The 14,847-nt window shown below is 37.6% G+C and overlaps 1 protein-coding gene across 1 annotated transcript in view; it reads left to right on the forward strand.

The window, feature by feature from the left end:
* Window positions 1-14,847, forward strand: part of SLC25A13 (solute carrier family 25 member 13) — a 182,814-nt gene that overhangs the window by 145,676 nt on the left and 22,291 nt on the right. Inside the window, 1 exon segment of the mRNA XM_017849324.1 lies at window positions 5,104-5,244. Coding sequence (XP_017704813.1) covers window positions 5,104-5,244 — 141 coding nt within the window.

Raw genomic sequence — 14,847 nt, forward strand, 5'->3', positions numbered from 1 at the left:
GAGATGGGGTTTCACCATGTTGGCCAGGCTGGTCTCAAACTCCTGACCTCAGGTGATCCACCTGCCTTGGCCTCCCAAAGTGCTGGGATTACCGGCATGAGCCACCGCACCTGGCCTATTATTTATGTTATTACTTACCTTATAATGCTATGAAGACCAAAAAAGAATGGTTTTTTTTTTTTTGAGACAGAGTCTCACTCTGTCCCTCAGCCTGGAGTGCAGTGGCATGATCCTGGCTCACTGAAATCTCTACCTCCCGGGTTCAAGTAATTCTCCTGCCTCAGCCTCCCGAGTAGCTGAGATTACAGGCATGCACCACCATGCCCAGCTAATTTTGTATATTTAGTAGAGACGGGGTTTTACCTTGTTAGTCAGGCTGATCTCGAGCTCCCGACCTCAGGTGATCCACCTGCCTCGATCTCCCAAAGTGATGGGATTACAGGCGTTAGCCACCATACCCGGCCCAAGAATTCTTATAGAACTCTTACCACAATCCCTGGTATTTAGTAAGCTAGAGGAGCCTCAATAAATGCCAGAGGATGATGATGTTGATCTCATTATAATTATCATCCTCATTAAAATTTCGCTTGACAGAAGTGATGCTGGGTATATTACCCATGTAAGTGTGGTATGTCCTTGTCACTGTGTCTTTGTGCCTTTCTCTGCCTAGACTACCAAAATCCTATTCACACTGCAGTCCCCAGCTAACATGTTACCTTCTCACTGGCTTAATCACCTCCCAGCCAGGAGAGCTCTTGCCCTCCTTTGAACTGTCATATCCGTTTGTCTGGACCTTGGCTCTTATCATATAATTATCTATCCTCATGTTCCATTTTCTGTATTTATGAGGCATATAGTTATCGAACTCCATTGAAAATCCTTTCCTCTTCTTGCTGGCTATATAGCCCTGGGTATGTTGCTATATTAGTTTGCTAGCACCACCAAAACAAAATACCACAAACTAGATGGCTTAAACAGCAGAAATTTATATTCTCACATTTCTAGAGTCTGAAACTTCAAGATCAAGGTGTTGGCCAGGTTGGTTTCTTCTGGGGTCTCTCTCTCTTTGGCTTGGAGATGGCTGCTTTTTCCCTGTGTCTTCTCTTTGTGTCCTACATGTCTGTCTCAATTTTCTCTTCTTATGAGAAACCAGTTGGATGGGATTATGTCCCACCCTAAAGACCTCTTTTTAACTTAATTTCTCTTTTAAAGTCCCTGTTTCCAACTATAGTCACATTCTGAAGTATTTGAGAGTTAGGACTTCAACTGTGACTTTTGGTAGAACACAGTTCAGCCCATAAAAACAGTTGCTTTAATCATTCTGTGCTTCAGTTTCCTCTTAATGTAAACTCTGCAAAAAGTACCTCTTGAGTGGACTGAAAATATGTAGTATATGCAACATATTTATATAAAGCAACACCTTAATACCCCATAATAGATGTTTGATGAATATTCATTACCTCTACCCTTGCTACTTCATGCTCCTTGAGAATGGGAATAAAGCATCTTGTGTCCTTGCAGTTCCTAGGACAAACTTTGAACATGATTGCTTGTAAGTATTTGGTGAATGAAAAATCAAGTAGCAGAAGTGAGTCTGTAATAGTTGTATGCATTTCTCTTTCTCTCTTAGATGGATCCAGATACTAGATGGTAACTAAGATTTCAGTAACAAAGAGTATACCAGGAAACATGTAGAAAAGTCAGTGTCAGCGCTGTAAGTATAATATGCCACACTGAGCCAGTTCAGTATGGAATATTTTCCTGTGTCCTACTTGCCACAGTCTCCAGAAAGTCATAGGGAAATGATTTGTGACAAAATCGCACACACACAAAAAAACAGTATCTTCACACAGCCAGAGCTCTTAAGTGATGAGGGACACAAAGACATTGTGCACAATAGGTGTTCCTGTCCATTGTCTGCCGATTCAGCTATCTTTGATCTCTGCAAAAGAGGAACCATGGGTATGGTACTGTGAATGGATAACAGACCAGGAATTGGAAGAGCGGCAGGCAGTGTGCTGCTCAGTGATCAAGTCATGGCGAGACCCAGACACCGTGCATCTGATGATAAGCATCTTCTCTTGGTGCCTTGGAGTCTCTCATTTCCTTCCAATTTGACTCCAAAGGGCCTGTTTCATCTTCAGCACCTTTACAATGTGCCACTTTGAGTCTGTAGGTTCTTTCTTTCAGAGGCCACCACAGGTAACGGGTACATCATTATGTTTTCTTGATATCACTACATTCTTTCTTCCTGGTGCATCTGCCTCCTGCAGCCCTCTGAAGTGGATTTGACTCCTTATCATCCCTAGTGATAACTCACTTTGCTGTTTTAAAAGAATTGGTATCTGTCGATTTGCTTGGAGTCAGGGAGTTGAGTGTAAGTTCTTGTTTTATTGTATATAATGCTAGCAACTTTTACCAGTGTCAGTAAAGGTAAGAGATAATAAAACAACAATTCTGTACCTAAGAATTCTACCCTTTCATAACAGCACCACTTGGATATGTAGAAAGAGCTTGTTGTGAGATCAGATATAAAACAAATAAAAGTTATTTGTGAAATGGAAGACTGGGATTAGAAATTGTGGCATTCAGGAAGCCAAGTAAGCTGGTTGTCAGAATTGACAGAGATTCTAGAGATGGTGTAGTGCAGGGATTGTCAGCCTCACTGCACATAAGAATCTCATAGGAAAATTTTAACAAGGACAGATGCAAAGTTCTTATTAAACTGTCAGGACTGAAGTTCAGAGGTCACCATATTTTAAAAAGGTCTGCAAGTGATCGTAACATGCATCTATGGAGGAAAACATCAATGTAGGGGAAAGGGGGAAAGAAACCTGCATGTTTGGAGTAATGGCTCTGTCTTGAGCGCTGTGCTGGCTCCTTACATTCTCCATCTCTTTTTATCTTCATAGTAAGTGAGATGGTTTGACAAATAGGGAGACTGAAGCTCTGCCTTCATCTGGGACACTCAACTGCCTCCTTCCCTGCTGTTGGCAGTGCTTGGATGAATATGCATTGTATTTATTCCTCTTCTCTCTTCCAAGAATACTGGTGTTCTCTTGATTATTTTGCATTTTACCCTGGGTAGAGATGGTCTTACCCTCTTTTGAGCTTCAAAAAAATCAGCCTTCAGCCTAATTCCATCCTGGTGAATCTTTCTCAGCAATTCTGCCCCCATAAAACAATCTTTACATTTTGAATTTCTATTCATTTTTGTAAGTATTCATAAGATTTTCATATGAAGAGTTCTGGTTCAGAAATAGAGAAAATCCTTACTGTGCCTCTCATGTGGTTACTGGGCTAGGTGTGTTTCAACTCATCATTCTGCCAACTGTAAATAGCTCAGTCTGTATCATATGGGAAATGTAGGTGCAAAGTCACAAAACACTCAAGGGCTGTGAACAACCAGAGGCGGGGGGGTAGTAGGGGGGTGGGGAGGGTATTGTTCTTCCCATGGACCTACAGGTTTCAGCAGCATCTGAGCAAAACAGAGCTGTTCTGAGCAGTAGGGCAGGGAGCAGCATGTCTTTGTGTGGACCAGAACCCACCAGCCTCTGGGTGTGTCATCTCACACTCTACTTCCTAGAGTAAGGCCCTTTCTTGGGCCTTTCAGTGAATCCAACCCAGGTTTGTATTTTGTGTTGTCCCCCTATCCCCCAAAAAAGTTCATTTGCACTTAAGGAAGAACAAGAGTGTCTTGATTAAGGTATCAAGTTGGTAAAAATGGAAAAACAATTTGATTTAGGGAGTTAATGAATGAACATCTTTCTTTGGTTCATTAACCTTACACATATTAGATAAACTGTGTATAGGTGTTTATTTTTCTTTGTGGAAGTAACACATGATCTATATAGAAAAAATTTCAAATACATCAAAAAAAAAAGGAAAAGAAAGATATTTGTAATCCCACCACTTCAGAAGCACCACTTTGGTGTATTTCTTCTACATGGTGGTAGGGGATGGCGGGGGAAATATGTACCTGTATTTTAAACATATGAGCATTTTTACTTAAAAGTATATTTTGAACATTTTTCACAGTTGACTGCATAGTATCTTCATGCATGAACATACTCAAATTTATTTAATCCATCCCTTACCATTAGATATTTATGTTGTTTCTAATTTTTCTTTCCAGGTATTATAAATAATACTTCAAAAGGCATCCTTGTAGCTAGTTCTAATTAGTACAGTATAGTTTGGATAAGATAAAAATTTCATATATTTGTGACAAAGAACAAGTTGAAGTACAGTAAGAAAGAATGTAATTGCTTGTGATAAATATGTGATAAATGTGATAAATATGTGAAAAATGTGATAAATATAGGCTTAGTTTCAAAATAGCTAGCTTAAAATTACCCTTATAGCGTACTTTAAAGATTTCACTGATGATCATGGAGGTGAGGCATCTAGCCATTGCTGGAATGAAATAACACATGATGTTCAACGTTTGGGTGGTAATTGACTTAGTGCATATTTTTGCTACTTTCACATACCATTTATCTCATATGAAAAGAGCAATCTATACACAAGTAATACATAAATAAAATTATAAGAATATGCAACTCCATAAAATGAGATTTGATGTTTTTAAGAGAAAAAAATGATAGCTTTCATCTAAGTTTACGAGTTCGCTGGCAATTTTTGAATCATTGCCAGAATCATGAAATTCATCATTCAGGAGCCTTTGTCCTCCTAGTCCCCCTTCTATTCTGAGAGGCAGATAGATCTATGTCTCCTCATTTGGATACGAATGCTTTTCATTTTATTACTGCCTTTGTGCCCTTGGCTTTGAGCCCTGGGTGGCAGTTGTTTGTGCTTCAAGGAGCATTTGTAATTTCAGTGTGAGGACTCAGGGAGGTCAACAGAAATTTCTGGTCTTTGCCCTTCAGTCTCCACATTGAGGACGTAGGGCTTCTTCCTAGGCAGTAACTGTATTTTGATTCATACTTGTAATCCCTAACCACTTTGATTGATAGGATAAGGACTGAAACTACATTCTCTTGAGGATAGAATATTCTTATCCTTGAGAATAATCATTCATCTCTTCCTGACCCATCTTACCATTTCTTTGCTTTGATCCTAAATCTTTTTTGTTATTTTTAGGCTGGAGGCTCCCAGGTGATTTTCACAAATCCTTTAGAAATTGTCAAGATCCGTTTGCAAGTGGCCGGAGAAATCACTACTGGTCCCCGAGTCAGTGCCTTGTCTGTCGTGCGGGACCTGGGGTTCTTTGGGATCTACAAGGTAACTTTTTTTTTTTTTTTAGTCATTTATTTGATTACTTTCTCATCTAATGTAGAAACTATTCTTCAACATGAAATCCATTTTTTGTTTTTTGTTTGTTTTTTTTTGTTGTTGTTGTTGTTGTTGTTTGCATTTCTACACCTAGAAAAAATGTTCTACCCAAGCTGCAGGGGCATCTTCATGCCATTGAGAAGGAGGTGCCCCTTCCTGCCATCTGCCAAAAAACTATCCTCATCAATACACAAATCCAGGGTGACTATGATAGGTATTGTGCCCTCTAGAGTTGTTCAGTGCAGCTCTTTGCAGCAACACTGGCTAGAACTTTATTTGGATTTGTTATTGATACGCTGAGTTCAGTTCAAGGAGAAACCTATATCATAATTTATTTTCTGATCCTATATATATGGTCCGATCCATGTTTTCTCTATATATGTATGCCTTGTCTTAATTATTGTAAATCTTAATCATTTTTTCATTTAGAAAATGTTTTTTCAGAATGATTATAAAACCAAACTTCTAGAAGATTCTTGAAATTTGTTATTCATACTGCTCTACAAAAAGTTATAATGGAATTTACTATAACTATCTGCCTATATGCCAACATATAAGGCTTTATCAAACATAAAGTAAACACAAGTTTTCAATGAAGAATTTTTTTATAAAACATTACGCTAGCTTGACTAAGTAAACCTTTAGGGATATGGGAGAAATGTCAAATGTCTACTTAAGATAGTTTCATTTATTTACAAAGAATGTATACAGTCACATTATATAAAATTAATATTGCTTTGTTTCTATAAACACATATCAAGAAATATTCAAATTATTCATGAATTTTGAATCAGCATTTTGATCTCCACTTAACCCACTTTTTAGGTCATCTGTTAGCATGGTTTTGCAGAATACATTGTCTTCATTTTTATCCCAAGCTTTGCAGTTTGAAGCATTTTTGACTTTTATGTATGATATTGTTCCTGCAAATTTTATCCCATAGACACATAATATTAAGACAGTCAATTTCTTTTTTCCTATTCCCAGTTCATCCTGAATGGATATAACTGGTCCCCATAATGTAACAACTTACCATATTGCTAGAGTAAACTTGAAATGACTTGTTTTGACATTTGACACGGTATTTGTGAGATCCTCCTCCCAGAGATACTTTTTTACTCTTTTCTTTTTAGCCTGAGTTTTGCAAGTGACCTCAGTAAACATCCAGAATTAGTAATAATTGTGACTGTCTCAGGAGAATCTGCCTTCCCCGAATGGTACTCTGCTTCTCAGGGTCAAGTGATTGGAGAGAGTACTCCATGATCTGAGACTTTGTGAAGATCGAATACAGTGTGATGCCCTCTTTTCTGGGATTAATTTTAGCCGGGGAAAATCCTGCCTTATATTTAAGCATATGTGGTACTTAGGAATAAACCTGCTGATTTTTTAAGTAGAACTTAAAATGTTCAATCTGGGATTCTACAATGTAACACAATGTTCTGTAACTATTTTGCTTACCAATTTGTTACCCATCTGTAAAAAATAAACACTGTTGTCATGAGGCATAGCATTGATCAATTTGAAGAAAAATTATCTTTTCTAAATTTTTAGGCTCTTGCAGTCTATAATATGATGTAGCAGCATATCATTTTGACAAGATGCCAGGAGTCTTTCAATGGGTTGTCTGGTAAAAAGCACTTAGGTACTATGGCAGTGACTGTTACCGAAATGTCTACATGAGTAAAATGGTAGGAACTTGTTTGCTGATACAGAAACAGAGACTGTTAAACGACCTGCAAATGATACAATACTGGGACTTAGTGCTTTTCATCTTCACGTTATTTAATAATCTTAATCCCCTTTAACACTTCTTGGAAGTAGTTGGTATCCTGATTTTGTAGTTCAGGTGAATAGAGGCTGCCAACCATGGTATCTGAGCTGAAACTGAGGCTTAGAAGTTTCTTGTTTCCACATTTGTGCTAAAATTGCTTTCCTGAAATGAGCAGGATTGCTCAAGTTTGAGCAAGAGAACTCTCCCATATGAAGTTAGTTTAATTACTAGTCTAGTAGTTTAATCTAGTTCAGAAGCATTCCACAGGGCTTGGTGCTCACTTCTAAAATGCTGTTTTTGGTTTACTGGTAATTAACAAGAAAATCAGTAATGCTTTGAGCTGCTGGAACCTTGATTTCATTGCAAGAAAATGACCTAGTAATCTCTATCTTCCTGTTGGTCATCAGTATCAGCTACATGCAAAGACCTGGGAGTCTGGATTTCATTCAGCAGATGTTGACCTCTGTGGTTTAGTCTCCTTTCAGTCTGATTAGCTCTTGTATTACAAGTCTAGTTGGTCCTCATTTATATATTCCCAGCATTCTGTCTTGGACTGTTTCTTGTGAACCCCTCTTCTCCAGCCCCACCCCACTTCACCTTTACATGGTCAGACATCACAGCAGGTTAAGATCCATCTTTCTACGGAGCATCACAGCATTAGCATTGCTTTGTAGTTTAATGTGTTTTTGTTTCAGGATAGCACTTTTTAGTAATACAGCTTTTCTGTTTCTAGTCCTGGTTAGCTAGAAAATGCAAATGACTAGAAGTGACCTCACACAGTACTTTTAAACCTGGTATGTGCCCCTCCAGGTGGGTCTTTAAAAAGAAGAACTACTGTCCTAGATTTAGTTGAGACAGGTAATCTTTCTCCTTCCCTCTGTTCTTTTGTTTCTGTTGTTAACATTACAATGCCAGACCCAAGAAGGGTGAGTGGTTGGCTCTGTCTGTGTGTTTAGGCCTGCTGAGCTTTAACCTTACCTAAATTGGAAAATCAAGCTTTCTGTTTTTCTCCTGTATTGACTTGCAAAATAAGCAAACTATTCTGACTTCCCAGTAAGTGGCAATTAGAGTACTTGCTTTAGAAATATATTTGCAACTGAAAAAAAGTGGAAAACAGTAAACATTTTGCATTCCTAAAGTAAGAAATAGTTTAGCACAAATATAGTAAACAATGTAAACAAAGCCCCCCTCTAAAATGCTAACATTTAGAGAGATTTAGTTATAGCACATAGGATGTAGGTGATTGAAGTGAAGGCAGCATAATTAATTGCCTTCGAAAGAGCTATTTGAATGTAATATAGCTAAGAAAACAAATCTGCAATGTCTACTTCTTTTTAAAAAGAATTATGAGGATGTATTTCCCTTTCCCTGCATAACTTCTGTTTTATTGCATAAACCCCTGGAGCATAAAAATAAAAGTCAAATAAACTTGACATAGAAAAGAAAGTTGTATCCATCTACTTTTGAACATTACCTTTTCCATAGGAGCTGTCAGAGTGTTAATGAGGGGACAAATTACACTTTAAGAATTGAATGAAACTTATCATTTAACAGTAAATGGCAGCACAGCTAATTAGGCCAAAAAGATACTTTATTAGGAAGCAGTGGAACAGTCCATGTCTCTTTTTGAGTACAAAACATGGTCAGTGAAGCAATGACAGCTAGGATCCATCAAGCACTGTTAAAGTTTTCAAATTCTATAATCACAAGTTAAACCTTAACTCTAGCATGGAAGGTCACTTAGGAATATGGACTCTGTCTGCTGTGTTCTAATCAAAGGCATTGTTTTTTTCCACTGCATTTGACAGTATTCAAATATATTTTTATCCATATACATAAATGTTGTAGACATGTGTTCATCTATAATGTGTGTATAAATGATTCATTGGAGCTATTGTTCATAAACTCAGAAAGCAAGTTATGATATATCAGTATATTCTTGTTTATTCTGCCAGTTATCGCCAACATTTTTTTATTTTAAAAAGTAAAATATAATTTATATTTCAAAAAAATCAAGTAATTTACAAAGGTATATGAAGAAAAGTAAAATTATCTCTCTACCCTTTACTGCTCCATTCTCTTCAAAGTATAGCCACTGCTTAAGATTTTATATTAATGTACCCTTAAAAAAAGAAAAACTTTCTGCTCAGATTAGTGTTTCTCTTTCAAAAATTTTAGCAGTATCAGCATCAGAAGAGTATGTATGTTTTCAATAGCAAAGACATCGAATCACCCTAGGTTACCATTAACAGGAGATTGGATAAGGAAAACGTGAAAACTACACACAATGGAGTACTAGACAACCATAAAAAAGAACTAAATTATGTCCTTTGCAGCAACATGGATGCAGCTGGAGGCCACTATCCTAAACAAATCAGTGCAGAAACAGAAAACCAAATACCACGTTTTCACTTGTAAGTGGGAGCTAAACCTTGGGTACACATGGGTACAAAGACTCCAACAGGAGGAAGGGAAAGAGGAAAGGAGGAAAGGGCTGAAAAACTTCCTTTCGGGTACCATGCTCAGTACCTAGCTGACAGGATTAATAGAAGCCCAACTCAGCATCACGCAATATATCCTTGTAACAAACCTGTATATGTATCCCCTGAATCTAAAATCAAAATGAAAGGAGAATATTTTACTTTTCTTAAGTAAAATTGTGTCTTAACACAAATAAAATCTTTTCAAACACAATGTATCTTAACGCTCTTTCATCATTTTAATAGCTGTATAAATTTTTGTATTTAACCATTTCCTGTTGATGAATATTTGTTTCTAGTTTGAAGATATTACAAGCAATGCCATGGTGATCATCCCCGTGTATATTTTGACATACTTTTGTGATTGTTTAGAAAAGATAAATTCCTAGCATTGAAGTTGTTAGGTCAAAGGACATGTGCACTTTTTAGTGTTAATAGATTTTATCCAGTTTTATCAGTTTATCCCTTTTTCCTTGGTAACATGTAAGTACTCATAAGACTAATTCTTCAATTTATCATCTTTTAAAAGCTTGTATTTTTACGTGCTCATAGCCCGACCTGAAGGAAGCAATTGTTTAGTCTACTTTGAGAACACATTGCTGTTCTAGTTTTCTGATACCTGGGGACATGCTATGGTTTTACAACCAGCCTAGGGGTAGTTCTCACCCATCCACTTCTACTTTTATCCTTCATCTGAACCTCTGTGAAAGCGTCTTCAGGGCTTTCTTTATTTTGACTCTTGACTCTCCTAAATCCACTGTTGCCACAGCAGCCAAAGTGATCCATTTAAAATGTAAATCATATTAATTCACTCACTCAGCACACTCTTATTGAGAGCTTACTGTGCCAGGCACTGTTCCAGCCTTTAGGAGATGGCTGTTTAAAGCTAAGTCCCTGCTCACAGTATGTTGGGTAGGACAGGTCAGCCATCAAGGAAAAAAGATATGGCCGGGCATGCTGCCTTGTATCTGTAATCTCAGTATTTCAGGAGGCCAGCGCGATCTCTTCATGCCAGGAGTTCAAGACTAGCCTAGGCAGCATAGCAAGACACCATCCCTACAAAAATAAATCAATAAAAGTTAGCGGGACATGGTGGTGCATGTCTGTATTCCCAGCTATTTGGGAGGCTAAGGCAGGAGAATCACTTGAACCCAGGAGTTTGAGGCTGCAGTGAGCTGTGATTGCACCATCACACTCTAGCCCTGGCAATAGAGTGAGACCCTGTGTCTTAAAAAAAAAAAAAGGAAAGGAATACACAAAATGAATATGACATCAGCTGGTGCTACCGTGAAGAAAAAGAAGCTGATTTAAAAAATGAGCAAAGGACTTGAATAGATACTTCTCCAAAGAAGACATACCAATGGCCAACATGTATGTGAAAAAAGGATGTGAAAAGATGTTCAACAACACTAATCATCAGGGAAATGCAAATCATAACTACACTGAGATAGCACTTCATACCTGTTAGGATAGCTATTGTCAAAAAAAACAAACAAACAAACAAAAAAAGATAAGCAATGGTGAGGTTGTGGAGAAATTGAAATCCTTGGTGGTAGGCCAGGTGCGGTGGCTCATGCCTGTAATCCCAGCACTGGGAGACCAAGGCAGGCGGATCACGAGGTCAGGAGATCAAGACCATCCTGGCTAACACGGTGAAACCCTGTCTCTACTAAAATACAAAAAATTAGCTGGGCATGGTGGCACTTGCCTATAGTTCCAGCTACTTGGGCGGCTGAGGCAGTAGACTCACTTGAACCCGGGAGGTGGAGGTCGCAGTGAGCTGAGATTGTGCCACTGCACTCCAGCCTGAGGGAAAGAGTGAGACTCTGTCTCCAAAAAAAAAAAAAAAAAAAAAAGGGAGTTCCNGATAAGCAATGGTGAGGTTGTGGAGAAATTGAAATCCTTGGTGGTAGGCCAGGTGCGGTGGCTCATGCCTGTAATCCCAGCACTGGGAGACCAAGGCAGGCGGATCACGAGGTCAGGAGATCAAGACCATCCTGGCTAACACGGTGAAACCCTGTCTCTACTAAAAATACAAAAAATTAGCTGGGCATGGTGGCACTTGCCTATAGTTCCAGCTACTTGGGCGGCTGAGGCAGTAGACTCACTTGAACCCGGGAGGTGGAGGTCGCAGTGAGCTGAGATTGTGCCACTGCACTCCAGCCTGAGGGAAAGAGTGAGACTCTGTCTCCAAAAAAAAAAAGAGAGTTCCTTGATGGTAGAAATGTAAAGTGGTACAGTCTCTGTGGAAAACAGTATGGAGTTTTCTCAAAGAGTTAAAATGGTACTACTGTATAATCCAGCAATCTCACTTCTGGCTGTACATCCAAAAGAATAGAAATCAGATATCTGAAGAAGGTATCTGGACTACCAGGTTCATTGCAACATTATTACAATAGACAAGCTGTGAAACAACCCAAATGTCTATCAACAAAGGAATGAATAAAGAAAATATGGTGTATTATAGCCTTAAAAAGGAAGGAAATCCTTCTTTTGCAATGAGATGGATAAGCCTGGAAGACATTATATTAAGTGCAATAAGGCAGTCACAGAACTTCAAATACTGCATGATTCTATTCATATGAAGTGTCTTAAGTGTACATTTCTTGATGTATGAGAGAGAGTGACCGAGTCTTTTCACAAATATACCAACACCAAAAATTGAAGTAAGTTAATAAGTAAATAAATAAAAATATTGTGTCTTACTCCTGACAGACTTTTATTATCTCATTTAAGGAAGGATTTTTAGAAATTTAAGGAGAGAGTATCAAGTATACTTCAAGGAGTCAGGTTTTGTATCTAATGTGTGTGAATATTTGAAAAATACTACAGGTCATGTAATGTCCAAAATCACTGCTTAAAGGTTGTATTAAACAAAACTGGAAAAAAAAAAAAAACTTTAAAAAATAATTTCAAATTTTATTTTACATTGGGGGTACATGTACAGGTTTGTTGCACAGGTATGTTGCATGATGCTGGGATTTGGGATATGAATGATTCAGTTACCGAGGTAGTGAGCATAGTACTCAACACTTAGTTTGAAAAAAAATGATTTTTTTTTTACAAAATTTCTTGTTCCTGTGCTTCAGATGACTCACTGACTCATCTGTAGAAAGAGGATAATAATCGTACCTCCCTATTCATAGGATCGTTGTGTGGTTTTACTAAAACAATGCTTGTAAAGCATACAGGATACAGTTGAGCACATAGTACACATGGTGCGTTAGTTGTCATCAACTTTTGATTATTGAGTGTCAGCTAAGGTATTCTTGCAGGAATACCTAGTTTCTTCCTCATTACTCCAGTCCTGGGTAATTTCCAGTGCTGTGTGGTCAACAACCTCTCCAGGCCAGGTCTTCTGGTTTGGACTTTAGAATAGCAGATTAAAAGGAGATGGCTTGAAAATATTATTTTATAAAACAATGCCCAGAGGAATTGAGTGTGCTAAAGACACCAGAAGAAAAGAATTCCTTAAAGTAACAGCAAATGATCAATTTTTTAAACCATTCTTTTATTCTTTCACCAAATGTGTATTGAGTGCTAACACTATTAGATGCTAGAATACCAAAGATGTGTACAGTATCATTGCCTTAAAGGTGATCTACGTTAAGGGGTGAGAGAAGAGAAACATGTAATTCTAGGGCCATAAAGTTCTTTTAAAATTTAATTTTAATAGGCATTACCTTTTTTTAAGGTAGAAAATTCAGATACAAAAGAGTATCTAACGATAAAATGCTAGTTTCTCAGCCCAAGCCCCAGATAACTTTTCTTTCCAGAGACAAACATTTTTACCAAGTTATTTTTTGTTTTGTTATTGCTTGTTTTCTTTTCGTTTTCGGTTTTGCTAAGTACCCACAATATTAGTTTTAAGACAGTACTTTTTAATTTTATCTAAACTTTTAGAATATGTCATCTTTCATGTTAAAAAGTATATTAAATGATGCCAGCTATCCACCATTTGTAAGGTACTCTGAATATATTTTCCAGAAGTGATGGATATATTTCTACTGAGTCATCTTTACAGTCTCTGGTTTCTAATTGTGACCAAGAGATGCATTTAAAAGATGGACAGCATAAGAAATGCATTAACTGTAAAAGAGATATGCCTTGTAACAACCAAAGAAGTCTATGTGATGTATAATCAACCTAACAAACTACTACTATAAATGTGCTCAGTAGAATTAGGTCTTCCACCGAATAAAAGGTTGACCTGATAAACGTAGAACTCTATTGTGATTCAGGTGTGAAACCACGTAGAAGTCATATTCCAGCTGCCAGTTGTTAAAATTATATATTATTTCATATATATTTTAATTTTCCACTCCAATAGGACAGTGTGCTTTCATTGATAATAGTAATTATCATCTTTTATTGAATTATCATCTTTTATTGGAGATCTTTGTGCTAGGTATTATACTAACTATATTAATCATTGGATTTAAGTTTAATGTGTCTGTACAAATGTTACTCACATTTTATAGATGAGGAACTTGAGGTACAGATGTTTTAAGAAACTTACCCAACATTAGATAGCTGCTAAATAGTAGAGTGATGATCTGAGACCAGGTCTCTGATTATAAAACCTGTATTCTTACTCCTATAATGTACTGAATTTGATGCAGAGTGGAAGCATAATTCAGATATAAATCCATATTTAAGATGATACATTTTGAGTATGTATTTCTTTGAATGCAATATACTTCTGTATCTAAATCATCCTCTTCAAAAATGAAGTATTCAGAAGGCTTGCATATGGGCTGGGCACAGTGGCTCATGCTTGTAATCTCAGCCTTTTAGGAGGCCAAGGCAGGAGGATCGATTGAGTTCAAGGGTTTGAGACCAGCCTTGACAACATAGTGAGACGTCATCTCTACTAAAAATAAAAAATAAAATCAAAATTAATCGGGCGTGGTGATGTGTGCCTGTAGTCCTTGCTACTCAGGAGTCTTAGGCAAGAGGAGAGCTTGAGCCTGGGAGATTCAGGCTGCAATGAGCCATGATTGTACCATTTCACTCCACCTTGGGCAGCAGAGTCGAGGCCCTGTCTTTAAAAAAAAAAAAAAATAGTTGAGTGAAACGCAAGGAGAACACCAGCTCAGCTAGCTTAGCCCTAGTGGTTGCTGTTGTAGAGAAATGGTGCTCGTAGGGTGTATTGAAGAGGGTTTGAAAAAAGAGCTTTTTACTTTCTCCCTGGACTTTGTGATCTATATCAAGGAGAAAAACAAAAAATTATCAGAGGGCACTGCTTGCATAATCATTGCACATTTTAAAGAATACGTGTCAAGAGAAAGCGTCAGGAAC

Source organism: Rhinopithecus bieti, unplaced genomic scaffold, assembly GCF_001698545.2.
Source record: "Rhinopithecus bieti isolate Rb0 unplaced genomic scaffold, ASM169854v2 scaffold_31127, whole genome shotgun sequence".
NCBI lineage: Eukaryota > Metazoa > Chordata > Mammalia > Primates > Cercopithecidae > Rhinopithecus > Rhinopithecus bieti.